At 41.7% G+C, this 13,053-nt stretch overlaps 1 protein-coding gene across 4 annotated transcripts in view; it reads left to right on the forward strand.

The window, feature by feature from the left end:
• The window catches only part of pde1cb (phosphodiesterase 1C, calmodulin-dependent b), a 106,134-nt gene that overhangs the window by 7,839 nt on the left and 85,242 nt on the right, over positions 1-13,053 (forward strand). Inside the window, exon 1 of one of the 4 annotated variants that reach the window (XM_086043298.1) lies at positions 8,958-9,211. The exons of 2 other annotated variants lie outside the window; for them this stretch is intronic. In XM_086043298.1, coding sequence (XP_085899424.1) covers positions 9,130-9,211 — 82 coding nt within the window. In that variant the 5' untranslated portion in view covers positions 8,958-9,129. Of the gene's footprint in view, positions 1-8,957; positions 9,212-13,053 lie in introns of those variants that run through there. One more of the 4 variants, XM_086043299.1, reaches the window with a different exon arrangement.

A 13,053-nucleotide genomic window follows, 5' to 3' on the forward strand; every position in this document is an offset into this window, starting at 1 on the left:
ACAGTTGTTTAGGCCTTCTGTTTTTTGACATAACATTACACCTCTATAGTGTATGTTGTTAATGGTAATAAGCAACTTCTGTGGAAGTGTTGCTATTGTTAATTAAAAAACATATCTGAATGTGCAGTTAGTGGTTGAAGCCTTTATGGGGGAATACATCTGCTCATTAGCCAGACGGTTTTGGCATCATCCAAACGTGACGGATTAAAATGCAGCTTAAGTCCCAGGGGAAGGAAATGTGTGATGTTGTGGCAGACTCCCACTTCCAATTAACATGTTCTCATTTTTTGCTTCTGTTGACCCAACACTGCCGACCGACCGACTGTGTCTGCCTCATTTTCAACCGCAACCATGCTGGTCACCCCCTCCCAAAAATAAAAAAAACATTAGCCATCCTTGACATTTGTTTGGGCGCGTTTCCTTCAGGATGTTGCTGCGGCTGGTGTCACACTTGGCTACTTGTCAGCCGGTTCCCTCAGGTTCCCAACATTACCTTTTTAAAGGTGCCTCTAATGAGCATTTAGCAGGGGAAAAGGAAGGTGCCCGGTCTCTCGCTGTCTTAATTACAAGACTTTGTCACTGTGGTGACAGCGGTGTGGGGACTGAAAAGGCCCGTGTCATTACAATCCCGTTTTTGCCGAAACCACAAATGAGCTTGTTTTTGCTGTGTGATTGTGTTATTGTTATATTGTAAATAGGGATGTTAAACAAACTGCCAGTTGATTTCTGGACAGACTCACATGATTATACTTGGGACTGCAGTAATGTTTTTAAAGTAACAACAGTAATAGACTAGCCTTAGCTTGACTTATTTCACATTAAAAAATAAACATGTAAACTAAATGATCTTGTGTTTTCCTAATGTAATGAAAAATTAAACAACATACACTAACTGCTCACTGTGTCCTGTCAAGTGCAAGTAAAAAACAACCAGCCAGGGAATATAAGACATAATAAAGAAATAAGACTATACTACCATTAAGAGCTTTAATAAAATATTGCACATGGGAGAACAGCACATGTATACAGCACATAAAACATCAAAGACTGTATATATTACTTTATATCATAGATGGGCACTTTACCCTATATTGCCGGTCCATCCTCCGTCCACGACCTGGGCACCCTTCCGTGATCGTCCCTCCATTCTTATTCATAAAAATAACTGTCCTCCGACCCTGTGCATCCTCGTTCTTTAAAAGCACTTCCGTCCTTACATTTCGTCAGTCCGTTCCACAAAATAAAAAAGAAAGAAAGAAAGAAAAAGTGTCCGTGCATGACGCCATGGGATAGATGCTAACGGCAGAGGGTTCATTCATAACATTATTTGAAGCTCATTAGCTGGCTAATTTCCTATGCACATCCACTTGCCTGCTGGGAGTAGCATGAGAATATTTAAGATATGTCTTTATAATTCAATAATATTGCATTTTATTGCAAAACTTTTGCATTACAACTCAATAGGTTTCAGTTTTTATGCGTTGCTTTTCACAATAAAAATAATTACTGTATTGCAAAATATCACAATGTTATTTTAGGAGACTTCCACTTCCGGGTTGTAGCTTTAAGTGTACGGCGGCGCTGGCATGAGCCTGAATGACGGTTTGGAGAGATTTTTATGCTCTAGAGATGGCCCGGACAAAGACATAATTTAGCGTGCAGAGGGATAAGGTATGTACTAAATGTTAACGGTTAGTTAACAAAACAAAATTGCTATCCACCTTTTTCCTGGTCAGTGAAATGGGCGTCCTGTGGCGTAATCCATGGTATTACATGTGTTGAACCACTAGAGGGCAGACAATGCTTGTCAGTACAATGTTACTGCAGGGAAAGCACATGAAAAAGAAAAAAAAGTGTTGTCAGGCAGTTACTAAAGGCGGCGCCGTGGTATCGCAGAAGAGAACAGACGTCTTTCTTTTTAAAACAACCCAACCTAAGACAACACGTAAGTAAATCAGTACTTGACCCGGTTAGGGACGATTACAGGGACGGAAGAAAACCCACTTCCATCCTTGCTTAGTCCGTCCTTTTTAAGAAACTTCTTCTGCTCCATCCCACGATCCCAAATTGGCCGTCCGTCAACCCATTTGCCCATCTCTGTATACAATGTGTGTAATTATTATTGTTGTGTTTAGTTTTACAGTTAACTCCAACTGGGGTTTCATTAAATAGTTTAAAGCACGCCCAGAAAGGGCAGAATCACATAACGTCAAGCATTGCTAAAGCAAGTGGGTGTGTGTGTTTGTGCCAACAATTATGATCCAGGCTGAATGTATTCCGTCACTGTTGTGTTATTCTGCTCATTGCCGCCGATGTCATGGACGGGAAGTATCAGCACTGTCTCGTCTATACAAACACACAGCCTAATGACTGCCATGTACCATACTAACCCCGTGTCACTGTCCTAGTGTATGCATGTCTGAAAGACCCCACCGTTGCTTAGCAACAGCAACATTGCCCTCTCCGTAATGACCCTTGTAAAAAGAAAAAAAATCTTACCAAGGATTCGGCAGATGTACGGCGGTAGGCGACACCTCCCTGACAACTTTTGCACAGCATGCATTTTAAAAAATGGACCGAGGCATTAAAGACATTTAGTGGGTCCGACTGGGCGACAGCATATTTGCTATTATTTGGGTGCAACTGCCCATGTACTGTAGCTGTAATATATATTATTGCAGAAGTATCTCTCTGAATGTTCTAAAGTTTTGTTTCAATGCCGGTGTCGTTATCAGCACAATACAGCCCGGAAGGTTTTTTACCATCGTGTGAATGTCGCAGACAGTGAACTCTTTAATATTTTGTTGGATCTTGGTGCTAAGGAACTATGATGAAGTCAGGGGAGGAGCTTTATTTAGTCAGGCCATATCCTTGTCTAACAAGAAAAATTGCTTTGCCACCATCTTGTGGCATCTGAAGTGTAGGCAATTACTAAACTTTTTGGGTGGATGTCAATTGTGAATTTTCACATTTGGCGGCAGGGCTTAGTCCTGTATCTCCGTGAAAAGTGGGGTTCATTGTAGGGCTGTGCAATTAATCAAAATTCAATTGCAATCACGATTATTACACTCCACGATTACAAAATTTGCATAATCGTAACAAACGATTATTAATATGCATTTATATCCGACGCACACAAAGAAATCATGCTTGAATTTATACATTTGCACCTTTTTTATTTTATAATAACTTATTTGATCAATTTTGGTTTTGGTCCAAAAGGAACTTACATATATACTGTTTCAAAGAAATGTATTTGTCCTTACATTTTTTTTACATTAAAACATTTTATTGTATTGTACCAAAAAATAAATGATCATCTGAATAATCGTGATTTAAATTATTACCAAAATAATCGTGATTAAAAAATGTTTCATAATCTAGCAGCCCCAGTTCATTGTACATATACTAAACACAATTACATATATTCCTTTCATCGTCGCTGCTTTTTGTTTGTTTCAAGACTCTTTAATGAACAATCAGTTGCACACACAATTACCGGAAGTCTTAACAGATGGTGCCGATTTTTCCCAATTGCAGATTTTGCTACTTTCCAGGGTAAAGTAAAGAACGACACGCTAGCACAGACTTGCAAATTACTTGTCCCTCACCTGTAGCCGTCTCTGATCATTATCAGAACCATGCAGAAAAACTGAAATGTAATGATCTTCTGTCAAATGGAATATCTTCATTCCAGCATCCGTTCTCTGTTAAAAGAAACATTTTTTAAAATATTTTTTAAAACTGTGGATTAGCAACTGTGGATTAGCATTTGTGACAAGGGGGCCTTTCTTAACCTACCATAAGGATGAAGAATTCCAGCACAGTTTTACCTTAGTTTTTAACCTCGTGGAAATCAGTCGGTTTAGAAGTGGATGATCCTGTCTCTTGCAAATTAGGCACTGCTCACCCCGCCACCCTCTACTGGGGGCCAATGCTGAGGGCGTCTTTCTCAACGCTAGGGGTTTGGGACGAGATGAGGGGCTTCTAACCTGTGGAATCAGGCACCCACGGTGCGAAAGACAGTGGCCCAAAAGACAACAAAAGCATCAATTGTACTTTCACTCAAGGAGAATGCACTTCATCACCTAGCCACAGAATTACACTTGCCAATTAGTGTAGTGGATCCAATAGTTGATTGTGTAATTTCACGCTTGATGGGTGGGCAGACACTCTAAACTCCAACTACTTGTATTGAAACAATTAAAGAGTAAATTTTCAAGGAAAACAAAACAAGGTAGTTTATTGTTCTTTACAAATAAAAGGGAAGCCTTACACGTGTATTTGTCTAAACAAGCTTTCTAGTTAATGCAATTCAGCCATACCCGGCCTTCCTGTGTTACGATGCTGTCTTCTTTTCATTTGAGTGTAATCACATTCAACATCTTGTGCCTTTTTTTAAAGTCATTAAGTCCTATATACAAAACATGCCAGCATGGTCACAGTTCAGAGTTCATACACTTCTCACATTTGACTAAAGGACGATGGGGAAAAAAAATATGGGAATCACAGTCTCTTAGTTAAGTGCGTTATGTAATGTCCTCTGTGACTTCTAAAATGCATTGCATAATGCCAAATGCATTGGCTGGGAACATGCACAGGTAAAAATACTGTCATGGAAATTTACTAGAACAAGACTGCTGCATGTGATGACAAAATGTTAGTTTTTAGTTAAGAAGTGTGCGGCCCATCACTAGAGGTTGAACAGACTTGTCGACAAGTCGACTACTACTCCACCTCGATATTAAAAGCTTAAAGTTGATTAATTGTTAATCGCTTGTTCTTGGTATCTGACTTTGTCCGCACTGCCAGCATACACCCAAACACCCAAAAGTCTACATATCACAGCGACGAATGAGTGGGAAAATGCACATTTCGGGAAGTTGCAGTTTTGTTATTCAACTTTATTTTGAATACGGTGGCCAATGTATGAGAAATGGGTTTTGTCATGACGACGTCTTTTTTTTTTTCCCTCACTTGGTGACAGTTCGCCACACGTCACATATCAAATACATTTTTTCTCATTCTGATTGCTGTAGTAGTTGGCAGTGGTACAGCAGGAGTTACTGCATCTTAAAATGTCATATCATTATGGAATAACAGCAGAGACAGTCAAATGACATAAATATTCCCAAAAATCGATGTAAGACTAGACATCATTTTTTGTACTGTATTGTTAAAGCGGAAGTCAACCCAGGCATATTTTTTTCAAGAATATGTTCCCAGCAGGCCCACTAGTTACAATACGGCATTCTGATTAATTTTGCGTTTGTGAAATATAAATTAAGTAGTAAAATGCACTTGTTTTTAGCTATTTCTGGGGGCGGCCATTTTGTCTTCTGTCGGCTGAAAATGACATCACAACTGCTCACAACGACCAATCACGGCTCAGATTCAGAAAACAGGTCAGCCGTGATTGGTCGTTGTGAGCAGTTGTGATGTCATTTTCAGTCGACAGAAGACAAAATGGCCGCCCCCAGAAATGGCTAAAAATGAGTGGATTAACACTTATTATACAAACGCAATATTTATCAGAATGCCCTGTTTCAACTAGTGGGCTTGCATAAAACCTATTCTTGGAAAAAAATATGTTTGCGTTGACTTCCGCTTTAAATATTGTCGTAGAATAGCATTGTTTTGTAGAAGCTGTATTTAGCAATTTAAAAGAGATGTTGTTCACAAACGCTGTCTATCTACATGGTCTGTGAAGCAAGTGCAGATTTAAAATATTTTTTGTAGAATATCGTCAAATTATCGTTATCGAGTTTTTTGAAAAAATATCTAGATTTTTTCTTTTTGCCCATATCGCCCACCCCTACTCTCCGTAGTCCGAATTATCAGTTGCAGTTGGATTTTGTCTTTCTTTGTAGCAGCGCCAAACCGAATTGTGATGGATGAACACAGAACTGATTCAATGACTGCAGTATAGAACTGTCAACTGGTCCTGTGGCAGACTTCGCTCCCTCAACAGTTGCAGGAAGTACATCCTCTGCTGGACCTATTTGAGGATGAAGTAAGTGTTGGTCTCCCACCTCACGTCCTCAGAGAGTATAATTCTTAGAAACTTGAAGGTCTTGATGTTGACCGACACGGGATGTTGGACAACCTGAGCGAAAGCTTGTGGCAATGAATGGGGACAGGAATGGATCGAACTCTGGTTCAACTCAGGATGCCTAGAGTTGTCCCACGATGGCGTCTACTATGCAGTGTTGCAGGCGTAGTAGTGCTTGAGGCACTTTGGAAGAAAAGGGCTTGTGGTGCGTACTTTCCAAAGATAATGTCTGCAAATGAGCTGGAATGGCAGTTGGGGTCTTTTCCTTGCAAAGGTGATGAGGGGGAAGATCATATTTATTACCTCATGGCACTTAATGTCAAATTAGTGTCAGGAATTGATCTAACACAGGCACATTGGCTAGGACCAGACTTTTGGTTTGCTGTTAAGGGTCATGACCTCACACTACACTGGTAATAGCGATGGTCATTTTTCACTAGCCTCAAAACACTTGTATCTCAAATCATCGTTTCCCATTGGAATGAATAGAATCGCTAGTAATCCGTTCCAGCCTTCCCAAAAACAATCCAAAACATTTATAATGTGTTTAACAAGGAAAATATCTGCTGGTATCATGAAATACTAGTTTGTGGGTTATTCATATCTAATAGCACCACTGTAATTCCATTGACAAAAGTATTGAGACACCTTGACAATGACTGTGTTTCAGCGACCATGAGTGGATGTTATGGTTATAGCTGCAAAACTGCGATCTGTTCCATTAAAAAAAAAAATAATTTTCCTGAAGGTGTAAATATCTTGGTAAGGCAAAAGGAACATGTTCACAAATGGCCAAGTCGGGCCTGCATTGGCGGCCAGAGGCTTTCTGAGCCCTCAGCGGGACCAGCAGCCAAAATCAGGCAGAGGATAATTATTTAACAAGTGGCGATCACTATGTTTTTCTGGAATTGTGACGGCTTACTCTGGCTCACTGTGATAACTGGATAGATGGTTTGATTGTAATGGATCTCCATTTCCGGAGAAACCTCTGCTACACGAGAACGTAGGCATCATGTGGTGTCTATGGTGTTGTTTAATCGTATGATTATGACTCTGTAGTCCCCTGTATGACACATGTTATATTGTTCAATAACTGGTTATCATCACTCACAAGACACTCACCTTAATGTGCAACAATTCGGTGTGTGATGGCACTGGACATTTTCGGCAGAGATGCATTGCCCCAAGCTGCATCGTTAGATTTTCTTTTACTTCCTCAGCATGGGCTGAAATGTCTTCAGTTTTGACAAATGTCTTGCCTTATTTGCCAGAGGGTTGATTTAACCGTCATTTATCAATCCCTCAACTAGGCACAGATACTACACCACAGCTCCTTTCACACTGACAGCCTGCAAATTGCCCTAAAAGAACACCCAGCATTGACTTCCCTTTAATGCCGCTTTCAAACTAAACATCCAGTATCTCAAGGCACAGCTGTTGTTTAAATGAATTACCTTGCAATTAATACAATTTTCTGTAGTTCTAGTTTTACTGTAGTTTTCTCAGCTGAGGGTGACGTGCGGCAGAAGTGTAATACAAACAATTTTTGATTAATATTAAAAAATATATATTGTGTGTATCACAGTTTGCAAGTGAAAGTAGATTCTTAAAATAAAATAAAAAGGACTTGAAGGATCACATAAGTCGCTTAAACTCTGCAGTTCTACTGGATCATTCTTTACGGCGCTGTTTCCGCATTACAGAATAATCTTTTTCTTATTTACTGTAGATTCCACACTTTTCAGTTTGCCTGGTGAGTGCTGCTTTAGTTAGCAACAAGTGGACTCAATGGTTGTGAACAATATCTTCCCTGAGCTGAGATAATTACCTACTACGTTTCTTGATAATTGACTATTTTTAGGGAAGCGTTTATCTGAAGTGGATGATGCACCTGGTGACAGCAGCGTCAATTAGAGAGATCACGACGTAATACAAGTTCTCAGTTGAATAGAATAATTTGGTTTAGGTTTATACAAAAATGACTATGCCTGTACGGACCCTTGAAAAAAGATTTTTTTTACTATGAAGCGACAATAAAGAGATGTCACGTGACGTATACCTAGCATCTCAGCTGGAGGGGAAAGTACAAAGATGACACGGATTGGGCGGGCAAATGAAAGAGGGAAAAAAATTCTGTAGCTAAATGTCAGATGGTGTTAATAAGGAGAGCATTATTCTTTGGTGATTCAGTGTGTGTATGTGGGTGCTTTGTTTAAAGGAAAGCTAGTTCAAACAAACACAAAAGGACAATATCTTGCAGATACTAGTCAAAGTAATAAAGAAAGCCGTATCCTTGCTCCGATAAGAATTCATTGGGGGTGGCTTTTGTGTACTCTTACAAATACTGTTTAACCATTGAGGCAGGAGCACTGCGTATTCCACAGAACAGAGCTTTTGTGTGCGCGTACGTGTGTGCGCGTGTGCTCATAATGGGCTTCGCCTTTCTGTGCTGGGGTAAATAAGCGTCTATAAAATGAAAAGGCAGTGGCATTGATTCAGAGACTCGTCGGGACACAATACGCATAATCACTCCTGTTCAATTTCCCATGACATGTTATGTTAGGCATGTCTTGATAGACTGTTTTTTTAGACATTTTTAGCCAGCAAAACAAGAATAGATTCTGACATCAGTTTGTCATGCCAACTCTGAGCCTACGAAGCTGAAAATTCTTCCTAGTAGGAGGAGTCATGTGCTTTTAAAGATCTCTAGAGATGTCCGCCCCCCGACCGCCCACAGTACACCTACCGTACCTCTTAGGGGAGTGAACGAGAGTGAGAGAGAGAGAGAGAGAGAGAGAGAGAAGTTGAAATGAGCTTGTTGAGGTGTGTGGAAACGTCAAGAGAGAGGGAGGAAAATAAAGTCACGGTGGGGTGGTGGCGATGGAGAGGAAGGTCTGTGCCTGAAAAGGTGGCCAGTGTGAGAGTTCTCCGCTAGCACTGAGCACCAAGCGGAGTCTGACGACTGTTTTTTTTTTTTGTTAGTTTTTTTTTTTGTTTTATTTGTTTTACAATTAATTAACTTAAAAAAAGATTCAACAACTGAACGAGCACACTAAAGGCACTGAGCTGCCTGAGGTATGGAGGCAAACTCCAAGAAGCATCGCTTCCGAAAGGGGCGCAGCGCCACTTTCAGCATCGACGGCTTCAACATCACCATAGGTAAGACTTTGTGTGCATGTCACATTCAAGACTGGCCGCTCAACTTGGCGCGTTAGTCCAGTCGGCTGAAGTTGATGCTTGCCACACTGCGCTTCGAGCACTCCATGGAAACAAGCAAGCTTTCAAACTGCCGCTGACGTCACCTGGGATTCACGCTATTGTCCTGACAGCCCGAATCTGGATGAACTTATGTGCTTGGGGGGAAAACATGAGAAAACAAACTAAACAATTATGCGGTTAAATCTGGTATCAGTTCAAAAGCATGGTGTTTTGCAGTTTTTTTACATGTGGTACTTCTGCTGTTGGTAAGCAAGGCCAGCCGGGAGACATAGTCTCTCCAGCATGTCCTGGGTCATCCTTGGGGCCTCCTGCCGGTGGATCCTAATCAGATGCCCCGAGCCACCTCAGCTGGTTCCTCTCTACATGGAGGAGCAGCGAGGCTTGACTCTGAGCCCATCCCGTATGACCGAACCTCTAAGGGAGAGCACGTACACCCTCATTCTCATGACCGTGGGCGAGGGTATAATGTAGATCCGCCGGTAAATCGAGAGCGGATGCTGCACGGATCTGCCTGTCGATCTCCCATTCTATCCTACCATCACTCGTAAACAAAACCCCAAGATACTTGAACTCCTCCATTTTGGGCAGAATCTCATCCCCAACCTGGAGAGGGCACCCCATGCTTTTCTGACTGAGGACCATAGTCTCAGATTTGGAGGTGCTGATTTTCATCCCAACCGCTTCACACTCGGCTGCAAACCGCTCCAGCGAGAGTTGGAGGTCGCGGCTTGAAGAAGCCAACAGTACCACATCATCTGCAAAAAGCAGAGATGCAATACTGACGCCACCCAACCGCACCCCCTCAACACCTTGGCTGCACCTGGAAATTCTGTCCATAAAAGCTATGAACAGAATTGGTGACACAGGGCAGACTTGGCGGAGTCCAACCCTCACTGGAAACGAATCCGAATAACTGCCGGCAACGCGGACCAAACTCTGACATCGGTGGTACAGGGACCAAACAGACCGCATGAGGGGGCTTGGTACCCGGTAACCCCCATCACCCCCCACAGAACTCCCCAAGGGACACGGTCGAACCCCTTCTCCAAGTCTACAAAACACATGTAGACTGGTTGGGCGAACTCCCATACACGCTCGAGGACCCTGCTGAGGGTGTAGAGCTGGTCCACTGTTCCACCACCGGGACGAAAACCGCATTGCTCCTTCTGAATCCGGGATTCGACCTCCCGACGGACCCTCCCCTCCAGCACCCCTGAATAGATTTTACCAGGGAGGCTGAGGAGTGTGATTCCTCTGTAATTGGAACACATCCTCCGGTGTTCCGATGTGTGTGGGGAACCATGACCCCGGTCTGCCAATCCAGAGGCACTGTCCCTGATCTCCACGCTATGTTCTAGAGGCGTGTCAACCGGGACACCCCATAACATTCTGAGTTTTTAGGAACTCCGGGCGGATCTCATCCACCCCTGGTGCTTTGCCACCGAGGAATTTTTTCACGGTTACTTCAACCCCAGCGATAGGTTAGCCCCTCGGAGTCTCCAGGCTCTGCTAAAATAAATAACGCAATCAAAACTGAAAACTTATTGAGTTATAACGCAAAAGTTTTGCAACAAAACGCGGTAGTATTGCATTATAAAACAATCTTAAATATTATTGTGATGTCCCCTGGCGGCCTCCGTAGTCCGGTGACCGATGGTGGTTGTGTTAATGCAACGCTAAATGCCCTCTTGAGTGACACACAAACAGTTGTGCACGAGCCATTAAGCCCCTGTGTTGCCTTAGTCTACATCGTGTATATTTGCTCAAATCACAAAGCACTACCACCTTTGAAGATATGATAAAAGACACAGTAACTCACAAAGAGGTTATAACGTCCTCAAATAATCTCCAGGTGTCCCACTCAAGAAGCCATAAACGCAACCCAAAGCGCAAATTGACTTTCCGTTTGCATGGTAGCAGATCTCCAAATCCGCTCTTGTCACATGCGGCCTATATTTCAATGCTGCTCTCGACAAGCATGGACAGTTGCCTTGGCAACGCAGAAGAATCACAATCAATGGCTTTGCTGGGTCAGGGTTCTCGGTGTACGCTGTTCTCCAATCACCTCCTCTGAAGCGTGACTGCGAAGCACTGCTCCCTCATTGCCCCTTACGTCCAGTGCTCTATTAAACATGGAGTCTAGCCACTGATGTTTGGACTCCCAACTGTGGCGCTTTGTCACGAGCTGAGCTTGTTAGCGTCAGTGTGTCTCTCTTGATGACACACTGCCATGTAAACACATTTGAACATCACCGCTAGCCCATCAGGGTAAAGAAAAAAAGAAAAAACTTTTTTTTTTGTTTTTTGTCCTTTGTTTCTCAGAATCATTCCTTATCTTTCTCTTTTATATTTTAGACCATATAGTGAGTCGGTTTTCTCTTCCACGAGTAATGCCGGGTACACATGTTCCTATTTTTAACGTCTTAAAGTACTTGTAATATATAAATGTATATACAGTATATCGTCGCTCCTGTGAAAAACACTTATCTCCAATTTTGGAAACCTTTTTCATTTTCCATTTAATGCGATGTCTGTAACACGGAAACATGATTCATGTAAAAATAAGAAAATGAAAAAAATTGAACACGTTATGTATAAACAACCCTGCCGGATTTGAATGAATACAAAAAATGCCAAGTATATAAAATGCGTCTTCAAAATCATTAAAAATCAAACTCATGTCTGTTCAACTATCCACGGTCAATCAAATAGGTCTGATATGACCTGAAAAACAAATGCCGCTTTGTCTAGCATCTTTCTTAAGCCTTGAGAAATGAAAATTTGTTTGCTCAACTCTGTGAGGGTTTCATGAGTGTGTTGCTCAGATTTACTTAACTTTTCTTTAGAGGCAGTTGTGCTTGTGGAGTCGCAAACTCGCATAATCCTTCATATGAGTCATGGTGGAACACACATGTCTGTGAATTGCTCTTCACCGTTTTTTCGGCACATCTTACAGAATGACAACTTATCACTATCTCTTCCTTTGCCGTGTATGCACGCTGGTTCGCTGGAGGATTTCATCACTTCCTCCTAATTTGCAGCCAATCAATCGACCAATCGATCAATTTGTCACTTATTTATTTGTCTGCAAAATCATATTGAAGTTGGATTGTTTTTCTCACCACAACCAACCTGAACCGAACTGAACCTCACCGGAGTTCATTTTTATTATTGTAGTATCATTGTACCCAGATGAACTGTTAAAAAAGGTTTAGGATTATAGCTAGTGTGTGCACCAAACAAAACTGAGCGCAGCTCTGCTTACGTTTTGACTTTGATGTGATTATCTTAAAGCGGAAGTCAACCGAAACATTTTTTTTTCAAGAATATGTTCTATGCAATTTCACTAGTTGAAACAGGGCTTTTTGATAAATATTGCGTTTGTGGAATAAGTGTTAATCCACTCGTTTTTAGCCATCTTTGGGGGGCGGCCATTTTGTCTTCTGTCGACTGAAAATGACATCACAACTGCTCACAACGATCAATCACGGCTCAGATTCAGAAAACAGGTCAGCCATGATTGCTCGTTGTGAGCAGTTGTGATGTCATTTTCAGTCGACAGAAGAAAAAATGGCCGCCTCCAGAGATGGCTAAAAATGAGTGCATTTTGCTGCTTAATTTATATTCCACAAACGCAAAATTAATCAGAATGCTGCGCTTCAATCAGTGGGCCTGCTGGGAACATATTCTTGAAAAAAATATGTTTGGGTTGACTTCCACTTTAAGATAGCAGATTTAAAGGCTAAGCTATGTGTTATTGTTTTTTTAACAAGGTGTAATTC

Source organism: Filicampus tigris, chromosome 10 (genome assembly GCF_054856515.1).
Source record: "Filicampus tigris isolate MCC_2025a chromosome 10, RoL_Ftig_1.0, whole genome shotgun sequence".
NCBI classification, from domain to species: Eukaryota; Metazoa; Chordata; class Actinopteri; order Syngnathiformes; family Syngnathidae; genus Filicampus; species Filicampus tigris.